The 14,787-nt window shown below is 38.8% G+C and overlaps 1 protein-coding gene across 2 annotated transcripts in view; it reads right to left on the reverse strand.

Moving 5' to 3' along the window:
• Nucleotides 1-10,451: 10,451 nt before the first annotated feature.
• Nucleotides 10,452-14,787, reverse strand: part of fstl4 (follistatin-like 4) — a 211,415-nt gene continuing 207,079 nt past the window's right edge. For both annotated transcript variants that reach the window (XM_087847430.1, XM_087847431.1), the window contains one exon: nucleotides 10,452-14,737. In XM_087847430.1, the coding sequence (XP_087703556.1) occupies nucleotides 14,038-14,737 (700 nt within the window). In that variant the 3' untranslated portion in view covers nucleotides 10,452-14,037. The remainder of the gene's footprint in view (nucleotides 14,738-14,787) is intronic.

Consider the following 14,787-nt stretch of genomic DNA (forward strand, 5'->3'; position numbering starts at 1 on the left):
TCCAGTAAAGTACTGAAGAAACTTCTTTACTCGAGTATTTTTTTAACACAGGTATCTTTACTTGTACTTAAGCAAAGAAAATCTGTACTTTTGCTGATATTTACATATACAAGCCTAATAAACTAAACACACAAAGCACTAAGAACAATAGCTGGATTATTTTACATGATAAAGGCATCCAGAATTTAAATGTCATACCCATTGCTATCTGGTTACAGGGCTAAAACTTGACACTTCTTATTCTTTGTTGTTGTCAGTGTTATGAAGTGATTTTATTCCTTTCCGATGAATAATTTAGGTTCTTGCACATAAGTTGCTGAGCATAACCCCTGACACTCTCTTCATTATAACCAACAACAGAATGAGCCCTAACACCTGTCATTATTACTTACGCCTCTGCTGCAATGATAGTAATTTGCTTGCACTTCACTTTTGCCACTAACAAAAACTGCAAAAAAAATGTAGACGTGTGACATTTAAATTTATAGCTGTTACTTTTTTTTTTTTACTTTCAACTCTAATGGCTGATACAAACCTGAAATAATATACATGGATTTCTTTTATCTGCTGCGTAAGCACCAAAACTTGTGACGAAAGTATCACAGTGGTGTCTCTCATTAGTGATCTGGCCACATGTTGCATCAGCAGCCCACAGAAACTCACTGCACTGTATACTGATCCGAAGTTATTTTTTCAGCTACAATAAAATATTTATTCAGCACTGAATCAAGGAGGAGTGTGAATCCGAACTCCAGCTGCTGCCTTGACTGTAGGTAAAATCTGTCCTTCTCAGCTCTGGTCACAACTTGCCAGCCGCAAACAAAAAAACACCTTTGTCGTGTAATATATGTAATTTAATGTTTTAGCGTATTGACTGCAATCGGGTGGATTTCAAAAGCTGTGAGAGAACACTTGATCTCATGTATTTCTTTGATCAGACATTCCCTGATCTGCATAAAAAAGCGCCAATTCTTAGATTGTCAGTGTGGAAGTTATTGGTTGGCATTTAGCACTTGCTTTGGACCGTCTTCAGCAGAACAACAGTGCCTGTTGTTTGTTCAAACAGTTAATGTTTGCAGTTGCCTGACAAGTGAGCTGCTTCATCTGTGGAGATAATGACTGTCCTCCCTTGTAAAAAGAGTTCTTGCTCTCTGTTGCTTGCTCAAACAATGAATTATATTTACTTCCTGAACCAAAACATGACCTGCGGTGACATTCTTTTACTGCTTGCATTTTTTAAATGAAAGTATAACATAAATAGACAAGAGGGACAGAGGCTCTGTTTACTTGCAGTCAGAGGTGGTAGGTGACGCTAGTGAAGTACAATGAAGTACTCTGTACTTATTTATAACAATCTTTTTACTGCTAGTATCCAAGAGCACATTTCAAGGACTGTCTAACTGCTGTCAAAACCATGAGAAAGTTGAAGAAATAAAGTGAATAAAAAAAGTCATGTTTTGGTATGTTACACAGAGACAGTCGTGAAAAAGAAAGTTTTCGCAGGACTTGGAGCTTGTAGAACTGCCTATGGCAGCAATAACTTGAAATAATCATTTTCAATATGACTTTATCAGTCTTTCATATTGTTTTGGAGGAATTTCGGCACACTCTTCTTTGTAACATTTCTTCAGTTTATTGAGGTTTGAGGGCATTCATTTGTGTATAGCTCTCTTAAGGTGTTACCACAGCATTTAATTTGGGTTGAGTTCTGGGCTTTGACTGGCCCATTGCAATAGCCTTTCCAACCATTCTGTTGTAAATTTGCTGCCATGCTTGGGATAACTGTCCTATTGCATGACTCAGCTGTTGGACAGATGGCCTTGCATTTTCCTCTAGTGTACTTTGGTACACAGAGGAGTTCCTGGTTGTCTCAGTGACTACAAGGTAAATGGCCTGTATTTGTATAGCGCTTTACTAGTCCCTAAGGACCCCAAAGCGCTTTACACATCCAGTCATCCACCCATTCACACACACATCCACACACTGGTGATGGCAAGCTACATTGCAGCCACAGCTGCCCTGGGGCGCACTGACAGAGGCGAGGCTGCCGGACACTGGCGCCACCGGGCCCTCTGACCACCACCAGTAGGCAACGGGGGTGAAGTGTCTAGGTTCCCATGTCCACCACGTTGCTTGACGGTTGTATCAGGTGTTTGTGCTGATATGCTGTGTACGTTTTTGCCAGGTTTGATGTTGTGCGCTATGGTTAAACATCTCCACTTTGTCCTTGTCTGTCCAAAGGATATTGGTTTTCTTCTTGTTTGTTTAGGTGCAGCTTTGCAAACCTAAGCTGTGCTGCCATGTTTGGAAACGTTGTGAAAAGGCTTTTTCTTTCAGTGTCTAAAGTGGTTAACGCTTCAGCAACAGCTGTGGTTTAAAGAAGAACTTTATTATGTAACCACAGGTCAGAATCTATGTTGTGCTAACCGAGGCTGTTGGCCAGAATTCTGTTGACTTAACTCAACATTTTTCTTAGCTTCCATGCGGTAGAAGCTGAGATGTAGCTTTAAAAATTAATCTGAGCAACATCTGATTTTGGTCAGAATTTGCTAGAACATCCATTCTTAGAAGCATTGTGGCATTGTATTAATGCACACCTGGACACTCCAGATGTGCTAATTGCCTAAACATCTGCTTTTATAGACAGGGTGTCTGTCCCCTGAATTCAAACATTAGATATTTGATCCAGCCACAGACATATACATTACTTTGTTTTCTGAAGAGGAAAAGTACAATCAAAACTGTATTTTTTTGTTTCCACTATCCCATCCCTCCACTGGAGTTTTGAGAGATTGCCCCAAAGCCTTTTATTCCCTTACTGTGCCCTGGTACCATATCATACGCCTGAAAAAAGATGATTCATTAATACTTTATAGGCCCTTTGGAGAATGTTATGTTCAAACTTTCTGAAACTCAAAAAAGTTTTATTTGACAGTTAAATTACACTGTTTGGGAAAATGTTGCCCACGTTGTTGCAGGTGTTTATGAGGGAGCATCCTTCAATTTCATCATGTTTTCCTAGGGTTAACGATTCATTCACATCACAGGCGAGTCTCTGCTTAAACTGGGTTTATGATCTCTTATAGATTTCTTATAGATTATGTTCAGTGTGGGAATAACAACCAAGATGAAGAATCAAGTACTTCTAGTATGAGCTGCAACAATTAGTTGATTGCACAATGAACCAGTTAAGATCTAATCAAGCAAACATTTAGCTTAATTGTTACTGTATTAAGGCAATATGAGCCTAACTATGTTTATTATTATACTTTTAAAAAAAAATTAATTCAGTTTTATCCATAAATATTTACTTTATTTATTTATTTGGTCAAAATTTTTTGCCTTTTCTGAAAAGCTACAATGGGAATAGACATGCTGGAAAATATATTACTCTTACTTCCTGAACTTGCTCTGTCATTTGTGGAAAATACATGTGAAACTGCTGATTTCTTCTTACTGTGACTGGGAGGGGCTGTGGCTCGGGAGGGTTTGTGGCTCAATCCCTGGCTCTCCTAGTCTGGATGCTAAAGTATTCTTAGGCAAGACACTGATCCCTAAGTTGCCTCTGATGCCCCTCAGAGTGTGTGTGTAAATATTTGGCATAAGATACTTAGGTACCGTATTTTTCAGAATATAAGGTGCACATAAAATCCTTTAATTTTCTCTAAAAATCAACAGCGCGCCTCATAATCTGGTGCGCCTTATGTATTAATTCTGGTTGTGCTTACTGACCTCGAACTGATTTTATGTGGGACATGGCGCCAAAAATCTGTCAAAATGTTCTAGTAAAACTTTGGTAAGCTACGAAGCCGCACCGCTCGATGGATTGTCGGAGCATTACGGCTACCGTAATCAGGAGCCTCGCGGAGTAATACGTACTGTACTTCAACATAATATTATGGTGTGTGTATAAGGACCCCAAAATGGCACCCGAGACATGCTTACGAAGCAGATTTCAAACTCGAGGCTATCAGTCACGCAGGAGAACATAGCAATAGAGCAGCTGCAAGAGAATTCAACATTAATGAATCAATGGTACAGAAGTGGAGGAAGCAAGAAGATGACCTGCGAAGTTGAGAGTTATTGTGAATGGGTTGAATAAAGTTTGACTTATCTTACTGTTTTGTTTCGCTTAATGCACCTTATAATCTGCTAAGCCTTATGTATGAAAACAGACCAGTTCATTGATATTGCGCCTTATAATGCGGTGCGCCATAGAGTCAGAAAAATAAGGTATACACAATGGTGCTTGGGTGAAGAAAGCACTTTGAGCACAAATTGAGAAGAAAATTGCTATATAAGTTGATTGCTTTAAAAATAATTGCTCTAGATTGTGATTGACTATTACTTTATCAAGGCTAAATCTGTTTTGGGATTGTGGTACCCTAGTTAAGCATGACGCTGTGAGTTTGTCACATTAGCTTAAATAAACCTCAGACTGTGGACTCCATCGAAAGCTGCAATAATCACTAGATCAATTTATTCAAGTTACACTTGTTGTTGGAGGTAGACAGAACTTTCATTGGCATCTTGTTGTATGGACCAAGTGGTGGAAGAGATGATGAGTACTGGATTCTTGTGGAGTATGGGGGCAGGATCATGGAGAGACATTACTGACAAACTTCACTGCACGTAAAATGAGCATGAGTTGCATTATTATGTAATTAAAAATCTGATTGTAACTAACTCACATTCTAACTTCAGATCTACCACATCCCACCATTCACTGGCAGACAAATATGTCTGATCCCATGCAGTGGGGTGATATTTGAGTGATATTTGACCCAGACCTGTTTTCCTGTGGGATTGCTGTGGGACGTTTGCAATCTTGTTAGTGTGAATGAAATTCATCCAGATGAGTCTGCTGAGGCAATTTAAGCTTTGCTGGCCCTCATGAGCTCATGAAGGCACATTGATGATTATGACTTTGCCACATAGGAAGAGACATCCAAGACTTTAATATAAAACAACTAAAACAAAGAATAGAGAAGTTAAATATCTTTATCGAAAATCATGATTGTAAATATCTGCACTACAGTTATTTCACCATGTTATAGTGATTTGTAGCTTTGGCAACTAAATTTGTAATTTGCTTTTCTTTTTTTGCAAATATTAACTATATACTTAAACTGTTTCCATATCAAGCCCCGGTTAATCCTGAGGAGGCATGCACAGTTTAAATGCTGATTTTAGTTTAGCCTTGTGCATGGCACATAAACAGGAGTAAAATGATTTTACTACTTTTTTTCCGAGGCTCATGTGAAACAGTGTAACACTGTAACAGATGTAGACTTTGTGATGTGATCAGGATCTTTCCCATACTCTAGCAAGATGGACAGTTTCCCAGACTATTTCAGTCATCTTTTCCCTATTCCTTAGGGTGATTAGAAAGACTCTCAGGCAATGTTTATATTGCAAAAATCCCAAATGTCTGAAATATGAGCCCAGTTAATTTATATCAAATTAACCGTATTCGTTCAAGCAGATTTTTTTTATCATACATTGTTTCATTGTTTCAGTATACATGTAGGTGTCGTAGTCCCTCAGTTGTCCTTGGCTGTCAGCTCCAGGTTTTGTTTTTCTTTCTTTCTTTCTTTCTGTCTTTCTCCATTCTTGTCTCTCTGTACTCGTTTGTTTGTGTCTGTGTTTGAGGGCGGGACTCTTCACCGAATCCCGCCTCAGGCCGAACACACCTGTTTCTGATGACCTTGCCAAGAAGTCACTACTTAAGGTATTGGCTGAGGATCAGTCTTCGTTGAGCTACTAAGTTAGTTAAAACCCCGGCTCCTGCTTCTTTGAGTGTTTTTTCTCTGCTTCCTCATCTATGGATTTTTACCGTGTTTCCTGAGCACAGAATCCTGGATTCCATGGATTGTATGTGTAGATTTCTTTCCTCCCTGGAGCACAATTTCCCTTGTTACCTTGTGATTGTTGTATATATGTATTACTTTACTGTATAATACTTGCTGTGAACTCTGATCTCTTGAGTCGTGTGCATGAGTCCATCTGCCCAGTAGCCTTGACAGTGGGGGCATATCTCCAGGGTTTGTTTGCTGCCAGAAGGTTTTGAACATATTCAAGAAGATAAATCCTAGGCTGTGACCAGACACATCTTGACTGATGTACCTAAGGTCTTTAGATATTTAGGGACTTACAACGTCATACATACATACATCATACACCATACACTCAGGAACCTTTGGTTGATCAGGCCTTGATTTGTTAACCAACAACTTTGGCACATGGACCATTTATCCTGATCTAAAGCCATCTAGAGATCCTTTGTCCTTTTGTGCCTGCATGGTGGACTTGAATGCTTTCTTTTTTGCAGTCCCTGTCATGCTGAGTACCATCAAGATGTTGCACAGTGAAACATCTGTACCCAAATGTTTGTGAACTTGCCTTCCAATCTCTCCTCTTACAGAACTCCACTGCATGTTTTTAAAATGTTTTCTTTCATTCGCCTCCTCCATGTGGTCCTCCCAGAGAGGACCATCAGCTCTAAGATGAGCACCTGCTTGGAGAAGACTGATGTACGCACCACATCTGGACTCAAAGTTTCCATTACATGCCGAAGTTTTGGGAACTTGACCTGCAAATCCCAGTAGGGCTGCTTTATGTCTGCTCTAGGAAAAAATTTCATAGCTGTTGTCATCTCCTAACAGTTCATCCAGCACCACCATAAGGCAAAATGTTAAATTTGATCCTGAAATTGGGATAATGGTTGGGTTTAGTTATACAAGACAGATTAAGTTATGGTACCACAACTTACTTGAACTGAGTTTTAGGTTACTGCCAGAGGTAATGGTAGGTATATGTCAAATCTGTTATATTACTGACACACCAGAGTGGCAAGTGTTGTGTATAGTGCAGTGAAAAAGCATGACCCCTTTCAGAGTTTTTTTTTTTTTTTTTTTTTTAGCATATTTGTCACACGTTATGTTTCAGATCACCAAACAAATTTTAATGTTAGAAAAAGTTAACCAGAGTAAAAAAGTTTCAGAAACCTTTGTCTCGTCAGTCCACATAATATTTTCCCTTAAATCTTCATCGAGATGTTTTTTGGCAAATGCAAGATGAGTCTTTGTGTTCTTTTGCAGTGTTTTTTGCCTTGTAACTCTTCCACTGAATGCCATTTTTGCTCAGTCTCTCTCCAATTGTTGAACCATGAACACTGACCTTAACCATGACAAGCGAGGCCTGCAGTTCTTTAGATGTTGTTCTGGTTTCTTTTGTGACCTCCTGGATGAGTGGTTGATGCACTTTTGGTAGGCTGGCTCCTGGGAGCGTTCACCACTGCTCTAGGTTTTGTCAATTTGTGGAAATTGGCTCTAACTGTGAGTTGTTTGCATCCCGAAGCCTTAGAAATTGCTTTTTTTTAAACCCTTTCCAGAGTAATGTCAACGACTTTGTTTTTCATGTTTTTCTTTAGACTGTTTCATTGCTTTTTGACATCTTTTTACCCTCCTTCACTTTGTCAGACAGGCTCTGCTGAAGTGATTTCTTGATTTAACAGGTCTGTCAGTAATCAGACCTGGGTGTGGCTGGTAAAATTGAACTCAGCCTTCCAAAAATTTGATTAATCCCAATTACTTTGTGATTAGGGGGAATGACCTTTTCACATAGGGCCAAGTAAGTTTGGATACCTTTTTCGCTTATTAAATGGAATCATCATGTGAAAACTGCATTTTTTATTTACTTGCGTTGTCATTGTCTAATATTAAAATTTGTTTGATTCGAAACATTTAAGTGCAAAAAATATCTATGACGCCAGTTAATTTTTCTTATAAACTCAATCCTGCTTAAAAATAGATTATTTTAAGTAGAAGTATTTGTAACTTCTATAATTTTCACTTAGTTTCTTTGAATTGCCTCAAAAAGCATTTAGGACAGACTGAGATATCTTTCCTCAGTGAGACTGTATCTCTTACCACCAACGGAGGTGGCTTGACCAGAACCTAACCAGATGTTGAAAGGTGTAAAATGCATCTATCTTTCCAAGACATTTACTCAACCTAAAGGGCAACCCACAATTTTTCCTCTGTCAGTCATCCAGCTCACTGAACAGATTTTTCCATTTGATCAAATATAGATCAATCCACACTGAAGAGTCATTCCAATTTACACACAGTTTACTTTTTTGCTCCAGTCTGCTATGTCATCTTTTCAGTCTTCTGCTTATTTAACAAATTTTATCATGACGTTGTGCATTTCGTAATAGTGTAATGTATTGACTCAATTGAGCTCCAAGTGTCCCTCTGGGCCTTGAAATTCATTGTAAGCGTGTAAGCTCTGTCAGTCTATTTTCTTTGTTGTTAATACCGCTGTAAACATGGGATCCATGTGATGAGGCATCTGAAATGATACAGAACAAGCATTGAAATCTGCTATAGAGCAAAAGGTCTTGAAGTTTCAATGTACCTAAACCAATTTATACTTTTAACTTTTAATTTACTGGATAATGAAGTAGTGGCTTTTTGTTTGTATAACTGTTATTTCTGTAATAAAATTGATTAGCACTGTAACTTACTCTCCTGGTTTCTTTTCTTTCTTTTTTTGCACACATTAGATCCAGGATCCAGGTGCATTAACCTCAACCTCTGGCCTGCAGGAAGGTCATTTGTTTTGATATTCATGTCTTTTGCAAACAGCTTGGAAGACAACAGAGACACACGTATGTTTGTCCAAAGACAAAGTCTTATCTGGACTTTTTTCAGATACAAGTCACTTGAAATGGCAACTGTGAGTTTATTGTTGCTGTTTCAAGTGAAATCAAAAGCAGCTACTAATTAGATTTGTGTAGTCTTACACTTTTGCTGATATTTAAATGCAGCTAAAAATATTTTTAAAAATGCATTTTAGAAATCAGACAATATTGGAATCAGATTATAAATATCAACAAAATTCCCTCATATTCTCATTATTTGCAGATGTGCTTGCGAGGTACAATCCTCTTGTGGTCTTAGTTGGATAAAGGATGGTGTCTTCCTTTCTTCTATGATTCATAGGAAATTGAAGCAGGTGTGAACAGGATGGTAATTGTCTGTGTGATCAGATTCACTTAATTCACTGTTGTTTGGCTCCAGGAAGTCTTTTATTCTGTCTTTCCCCCCTTTCTGTCACTCTTGACACTGATGAAAAGCATATTGACAACGTCTCTCTGTAAAACCGTGTAGCAAGTAATGGCCATGGATTGTTGGAGCGGGTTGAGCACAGAAAGACAATAGATTTCATGATCTTATACAAGAGTGAAGGCCAGCTCGATGCCACCTCATCAACAGGCAGAGCCATAAAAAGGCTGTGAAATGGGCAGGGACGGGGTGAATGTCACAGGCAGTGCTAAAGTCTCTCTAACCTTGTTAGCTACAAAGTTTTCAAGGTAGACAGATAAACAATAGGTGTGTGTTTTGGTGGTCTTATTTGAAGACTGAATAACATGGCGTTTACCCATGAACCTGTACTGTACGTAAGATTGTAACACTACCTATGACCAGCTTTGAGATGATCAAAGGCCTCAATGATTATAACATTTGAAGTTCAACACATTGGACATGAAAACAAGGAAGAACAGGTGCATTGTTCATACTGTTCAGATTTGTTAGCTCACTGTGTATTGTTTTGAGGGCATGAACACTTATATCATTAGCACTGCTAATGTGATACCTGCAAAATCCACAGATTACAATGGATTCACTGTCTTGTTTATGTTCAACCAGCTAACTAGAACCATAATATACAACATTCATATGTGTGAACTAATATATGTGACTGAATTAGCTGATTTGGATGTGTGAATTGGCATGAATATTTCCGTGACTACTACCAGCCTCAGTACGTGTTGAGCAGCACACTTAAAATCTTAAGCAATCATGGAAACAGGAGGTCAAAAAGAAAGAAAAAAGGGGATCTTGAACTTATGTCTCATAGTTCACGCAACCACTGCCGCCTTATATAGACTTTAAAGTGAAAACACTCAGCGATCACATTTGTTAAGCAATATGAAGTGACCACTGTTGAATGAGATGACAGCAACGTACTGAGCCTACTAGCAGCTGCTGCTAATCTGATTTGATGACCATCGAATGACCAGAAAACACCCAAAATGGGTATCAAATGGGATTTCAGAATGCTTGAGTCTATTTGTAATGTAATTCATTTTTTATACTTGTGTTTTTTGATGGCACTTGGAAAGAATAATATAGAATATAGTTCTAATTACTAGCAAATTTGTGGCCATGTTCACATGCAAACCAGGTTAGATGCAAAAAAACCAAACCAAAAAAAAACAACCCCAAATTGATATAGACAAAGATTAAAAAAAAACCTGGAGGCTAAAAAGGGGGGGAAAGTGAATTGTGAAGCACTACAAATGATCAAATTAGTGCAATAGACAAATTAATTAGTTAGCTTATCCCAGTTTCTAACAGTAATGAAGTGAAAACACACTTGAATGATTTTTACAATATATTTATTTCGATTTTTTTCTTACAAAACAATTCCCTCATAAACCAGAACACACAAAATGCATAAAGAAAACTGTACAGTCAGTTTTGTCATGTCTGAACGTGTTCTAAACATGAACAATGATATCTACAACAGTGGTTCCTATCAATGTCTATCACACCAAGCGGTTCAGCTCTTCGGCCCCTTACTTTAGGGTTAAAGGAGAGGTACAGAAATAGTCATGTGACACTGAAGGTAGATCCAAACAAACAACATAAGTGAGCCAGTTATGTAGTTATATCAGCAAGCGCAGGTGCAGTCTCTTTGTTCTTGCTTTCCTTGACTCTAGTAGCAATGTTTTACTGCTCAATCGACCTTAAGAGAAAAGCTGAAAGACGTGACAATGAGAAGACATAAAAGTGACTTTTATACAAGCAACTGTGAACTGTATGTGACTGTGAGAGATCACCAAGAGGTCCGTGATCATACTGGAGGCCTATTTTCATTACATGCATGTGTTAAGAGTTGTCAAATACTGTTTATTACTTGATTAGAGCCATTGGGAAGTGACTTTGGATGGGATAGTGACTTTAGGAAGCATCAGAGCCAGATTTATTCTTTTTTTTGAGACAGATAACTGGACTAAAAATTTAAGAAATTTCCATTATAAGCATGACAGCATAAATGTATGTCAGATATATATTTATATATATATACGTATATTTTTCTCTCCTCAGTGCAACAGTGGTCTAGGAAACATCATTGAATCTTTGCCTTCAGAAAGTTAATTCAGTCATACTTTCATGCCGGAACGGTTTTCATGGCAGATTAGCAGCAAATACCGAAGTCACAAACAAGAAGGACGAATCTGCTTTGCTCCTGTGTTCTACCCTACACATTGCATCGCATTGGGGACTGGAGTAACAGGCACAACTACGTATTAGGAAAAATGATTATTATTTAATTTAGGTTGCAGATACACCACAAGACTCCATTTGGATTTACAGTAGTTTTTTCACACTCAAGCTGGTCTTTGACATCTTGGTAAATGACGTTTAATTATGTCTTTAATATTCACGGCCTGCCATTAAAAGGTCAGGAACTGTTGGATCTCAAAGGCTGTGAGCATTTGTGCTGTGATGACAACATGTACAAGATTTAAATTCACAAAAAATTCACAAAAATATTCCTCTTGCCATGTGATTATGCATTGATCCTACTGTTTTGTAAAGTACTGGTTTTTGTTTTTTGTTTTTTTTAAACGTGATTTCAATTACCAGCAACTCCACGCTGGGCTTCGTGCAAAGAATAATGCTTTTACCTACACAAATGTAAAATCTACGCTGTCACAAAGATCTTCAGAACACAGCTTCAAGTCCCGATTTTGTATTAGCAGCGTCTGAATTATTCAAATGTTAAGAACAGCAAACTGTGAGAGACATGCAGAGCGAATTAATTGAATAGTTGCCAAAAAAGGTCTCTAAAAAAGAAGAGGGTCATGTTAAACACCTGTTAAATATGTGAGACAAGCAGGCTATTGGACCAACTGTGGGAGAACGTTACAATTTCAGGTGTTTTTATAACTGATTATAAAAACTGGCACAAAGACCCTGAGGCAGCTGTTGACGTGAGACAAAACTGAACTTGTACCATTTGAAACTCACTGTATGAAAATATGCCTGAAATGTAATAGAACTGCTTGTCATGGTGACTCGATGAATGAACAACTGTTTCGCACCAAGCTCATGTTTGATACTTATTTTAGTTACATTCAGTATCAAATTTAGAAGCATTGTGCGACTAGGTCAAATAAATCATTTTTATTTTTTTTTCCTCTGTGGCAAGTCAGACTGTCCTTACATAATTGGCAGATCTGAAAAACTTTTGATTTAAATTTTTTTAAAAAGAAACTTTATGTTCTGTATATTCCGCATAACATCACATAAGTGCTTTTCCTAAAGTAGCTTACTAAAAGTCTCACAAAGACAAATAGGCAAAAGAAAAAAAAAGTAATTACCCCCAAACTGTAGCCAATTTTCATCTACTATGTAAAAGCCACCAAAAGTGCTGTCCAAGCTCTGCATTCATATATAGACTGGCACTAATATGAAAAGCCAGGAATGATAAGAGACTTTATGGTTCCAGTAATTTTTGATGACATTATTACATCTGCAGAGAAGCCGCAGCGCTATATTGCTGCTAATGGATCATCATTATGATGATTAGTGCAAGTGGAAAATGTAGTTATACAGAAGATGATGCAGTTCAACCACAGATAGGAAATATCTGCTATTTTGACAGATGGAGATTTGCTGGTGTTTATTCACTTGCTGCTCTCAGACAGACACTCTAGCCTTTTTAGTTCAAAAGTAGGAATACAGTGTCTAAGTAATAAACACACTTAGTACTTTTTGCAATTTGACAATTAGTATTCCTGGAAAAAAGGAAAACTGTTTAATACAGTACATATTGCTGTCAAAATGTATCCCTACTTTTGAAACAGGTTGCAAGACTTTGAAATATAGAATATATTTTTGTGTACATGCGTGACTTCTTTCCATAAAGTTTTTTCTCTCACTAATTACCAAGTGAGAAGTGTCTAGTCTACCTGACTTGTTTGATCTTGATGCACGGCTCTCTTAGGAGATCTACAAATGCTCACAGCCTGTCAGATAGCAGCACTGATGCTACTTTGGCTTGGCCTCAGCATATGGGTCAGTGTAAACTGGAGTCATTACCCTGAGGGAATCTGCTAAGTGGTATAAGTGGCATTTTCAGGCTTCACAGCTCAGAGCTGTACTGCAGGTTCAGAATAAATGTGAGACAGCAGGGGACAGATTATAACATTGCAAGAGACCAAAAGATCTACTTTTCATTTCAGGTTAGGCTTCCACTGCAACCGAAACATCCATTGTCGACGGCTAACGGACCAATTGAGCTCTTTGGACAGACAATGTAAATAAGGGTATTACACGTGTATAAAGCCAACCTCTGCCAGCATTAGGAGAATGAAAGCTTTCAGAGGGAGAATACAGTACAATACCATGACAAAGGCGAGTAAACAGATGGTGGTGGTAGCTTTTAAAAGGACTCAGGACACGCACTCAGGACACTAAAGGCAGACGGGACAGACAGTTTGTGGTGATTATATGGGGCACTGGTGAAAACGACAAACATTGTTGAGATAAACAAAAACTGGAAAGCTTTTTAGTCTAAAAAAAGTGAGCATTGTGCATAGTTCATAGTTTGTTATAACCCCTCTTCAGGTATCTATTTGCTGTGATAACATGGAAGGAAGTGCAATAATGTACAATTCTGTATAGTTAAGTGCACATAGATCACTGTTGCACTGAACGGCATTGACACTTTCTCCCAATATAAATATCACAACAGATTTTCGGAATATTTTCTCAATTACTCTATTTTTACGTGTACTTTTGTTACAACAAACCCAGGCAGGTTTCTCTCTTGCTCAGTCCCAGGGTTGAGTCCACAACTTATGTTCACATAAATCTTAATAATAGGTAATTTGGCCTGATCTTTCAGTTTTTCCCCTAATTCTAAATCTTGTTCACTTTTGTTTTTCCTTGTCACTCATACCTCTCCAACCCAGACAATTGTGTTGCCTCTCTTGATGTCTGACACCTCGCAGTGCGGCGTTCTCTGTTTGCCATTAAGAACAAAGAGGGACTCGGCTGATGGTGTCACCAGATATTGTCCAAACAACCCACTGGAGACAACCACTCTGTTAGGGCCTCCCCAGGGCCAGGCTTGGGGGGCCAGGGGCTGCTTGAGGCTCCGGAGAACCTCGGTGTGGCCTGAGGACAGATCGGCAAAGAGCAGGTCCGTTCCTGAGCCCGAGGTGGCAACGGCCACATGCTGGTTGGACTCCGTGAAAGAAGGTTGAAATACAAGATCAGAGACCGCCACAGGCTCGTCTATTTCCTGGTTCAGACTCAGCTCCCCTTGGAATGACACTGTCTGTACTATCAGCTTTGAGCTCTGTGGGTCAGGTGTCACAATGTAGCGCCCGTCTGGTGACACAAAAGCCTGGCCTGTGACATTGAGGTTTGGCCCAATCACGGCGTCTGTCACACTGTCGATCAGGAGCTGCTGTGGGGCGAGAAGGCTCTTGGTCTGGCACTGGATGAAGTAGAAGCCACTCAGGTGTGTGTAGGCCATGCTCACTGGGTAGCAGCTGTAGTTCTTTAGGCTGATGGTCTTGACACGGTGAAAGGTCTCCAGATCGATCTTGTGAACCGCCGGCTCATTTTTGAGAAAGACAAAGGCAAACCTAAATTGGCAAAGTTCACAGAAGAGGTTAATAGCCTTTCTAGAATTTTT

Source organism: Neolamprologus brichardi, chromosome 10 (assembly GCF_056152115.1).
Source record: "Neolamprologus brichardi isolate AB-2024 chromosome 10, ASM5615211v1, whole genome shotgun sequence".
Taxonomy (NCBI): Eukaryota; Metazoa; Chordata; class Actinopteri; order Cichliformes; family Cichlidae; genus Neolamprologus; species Neolamprologus brichardi.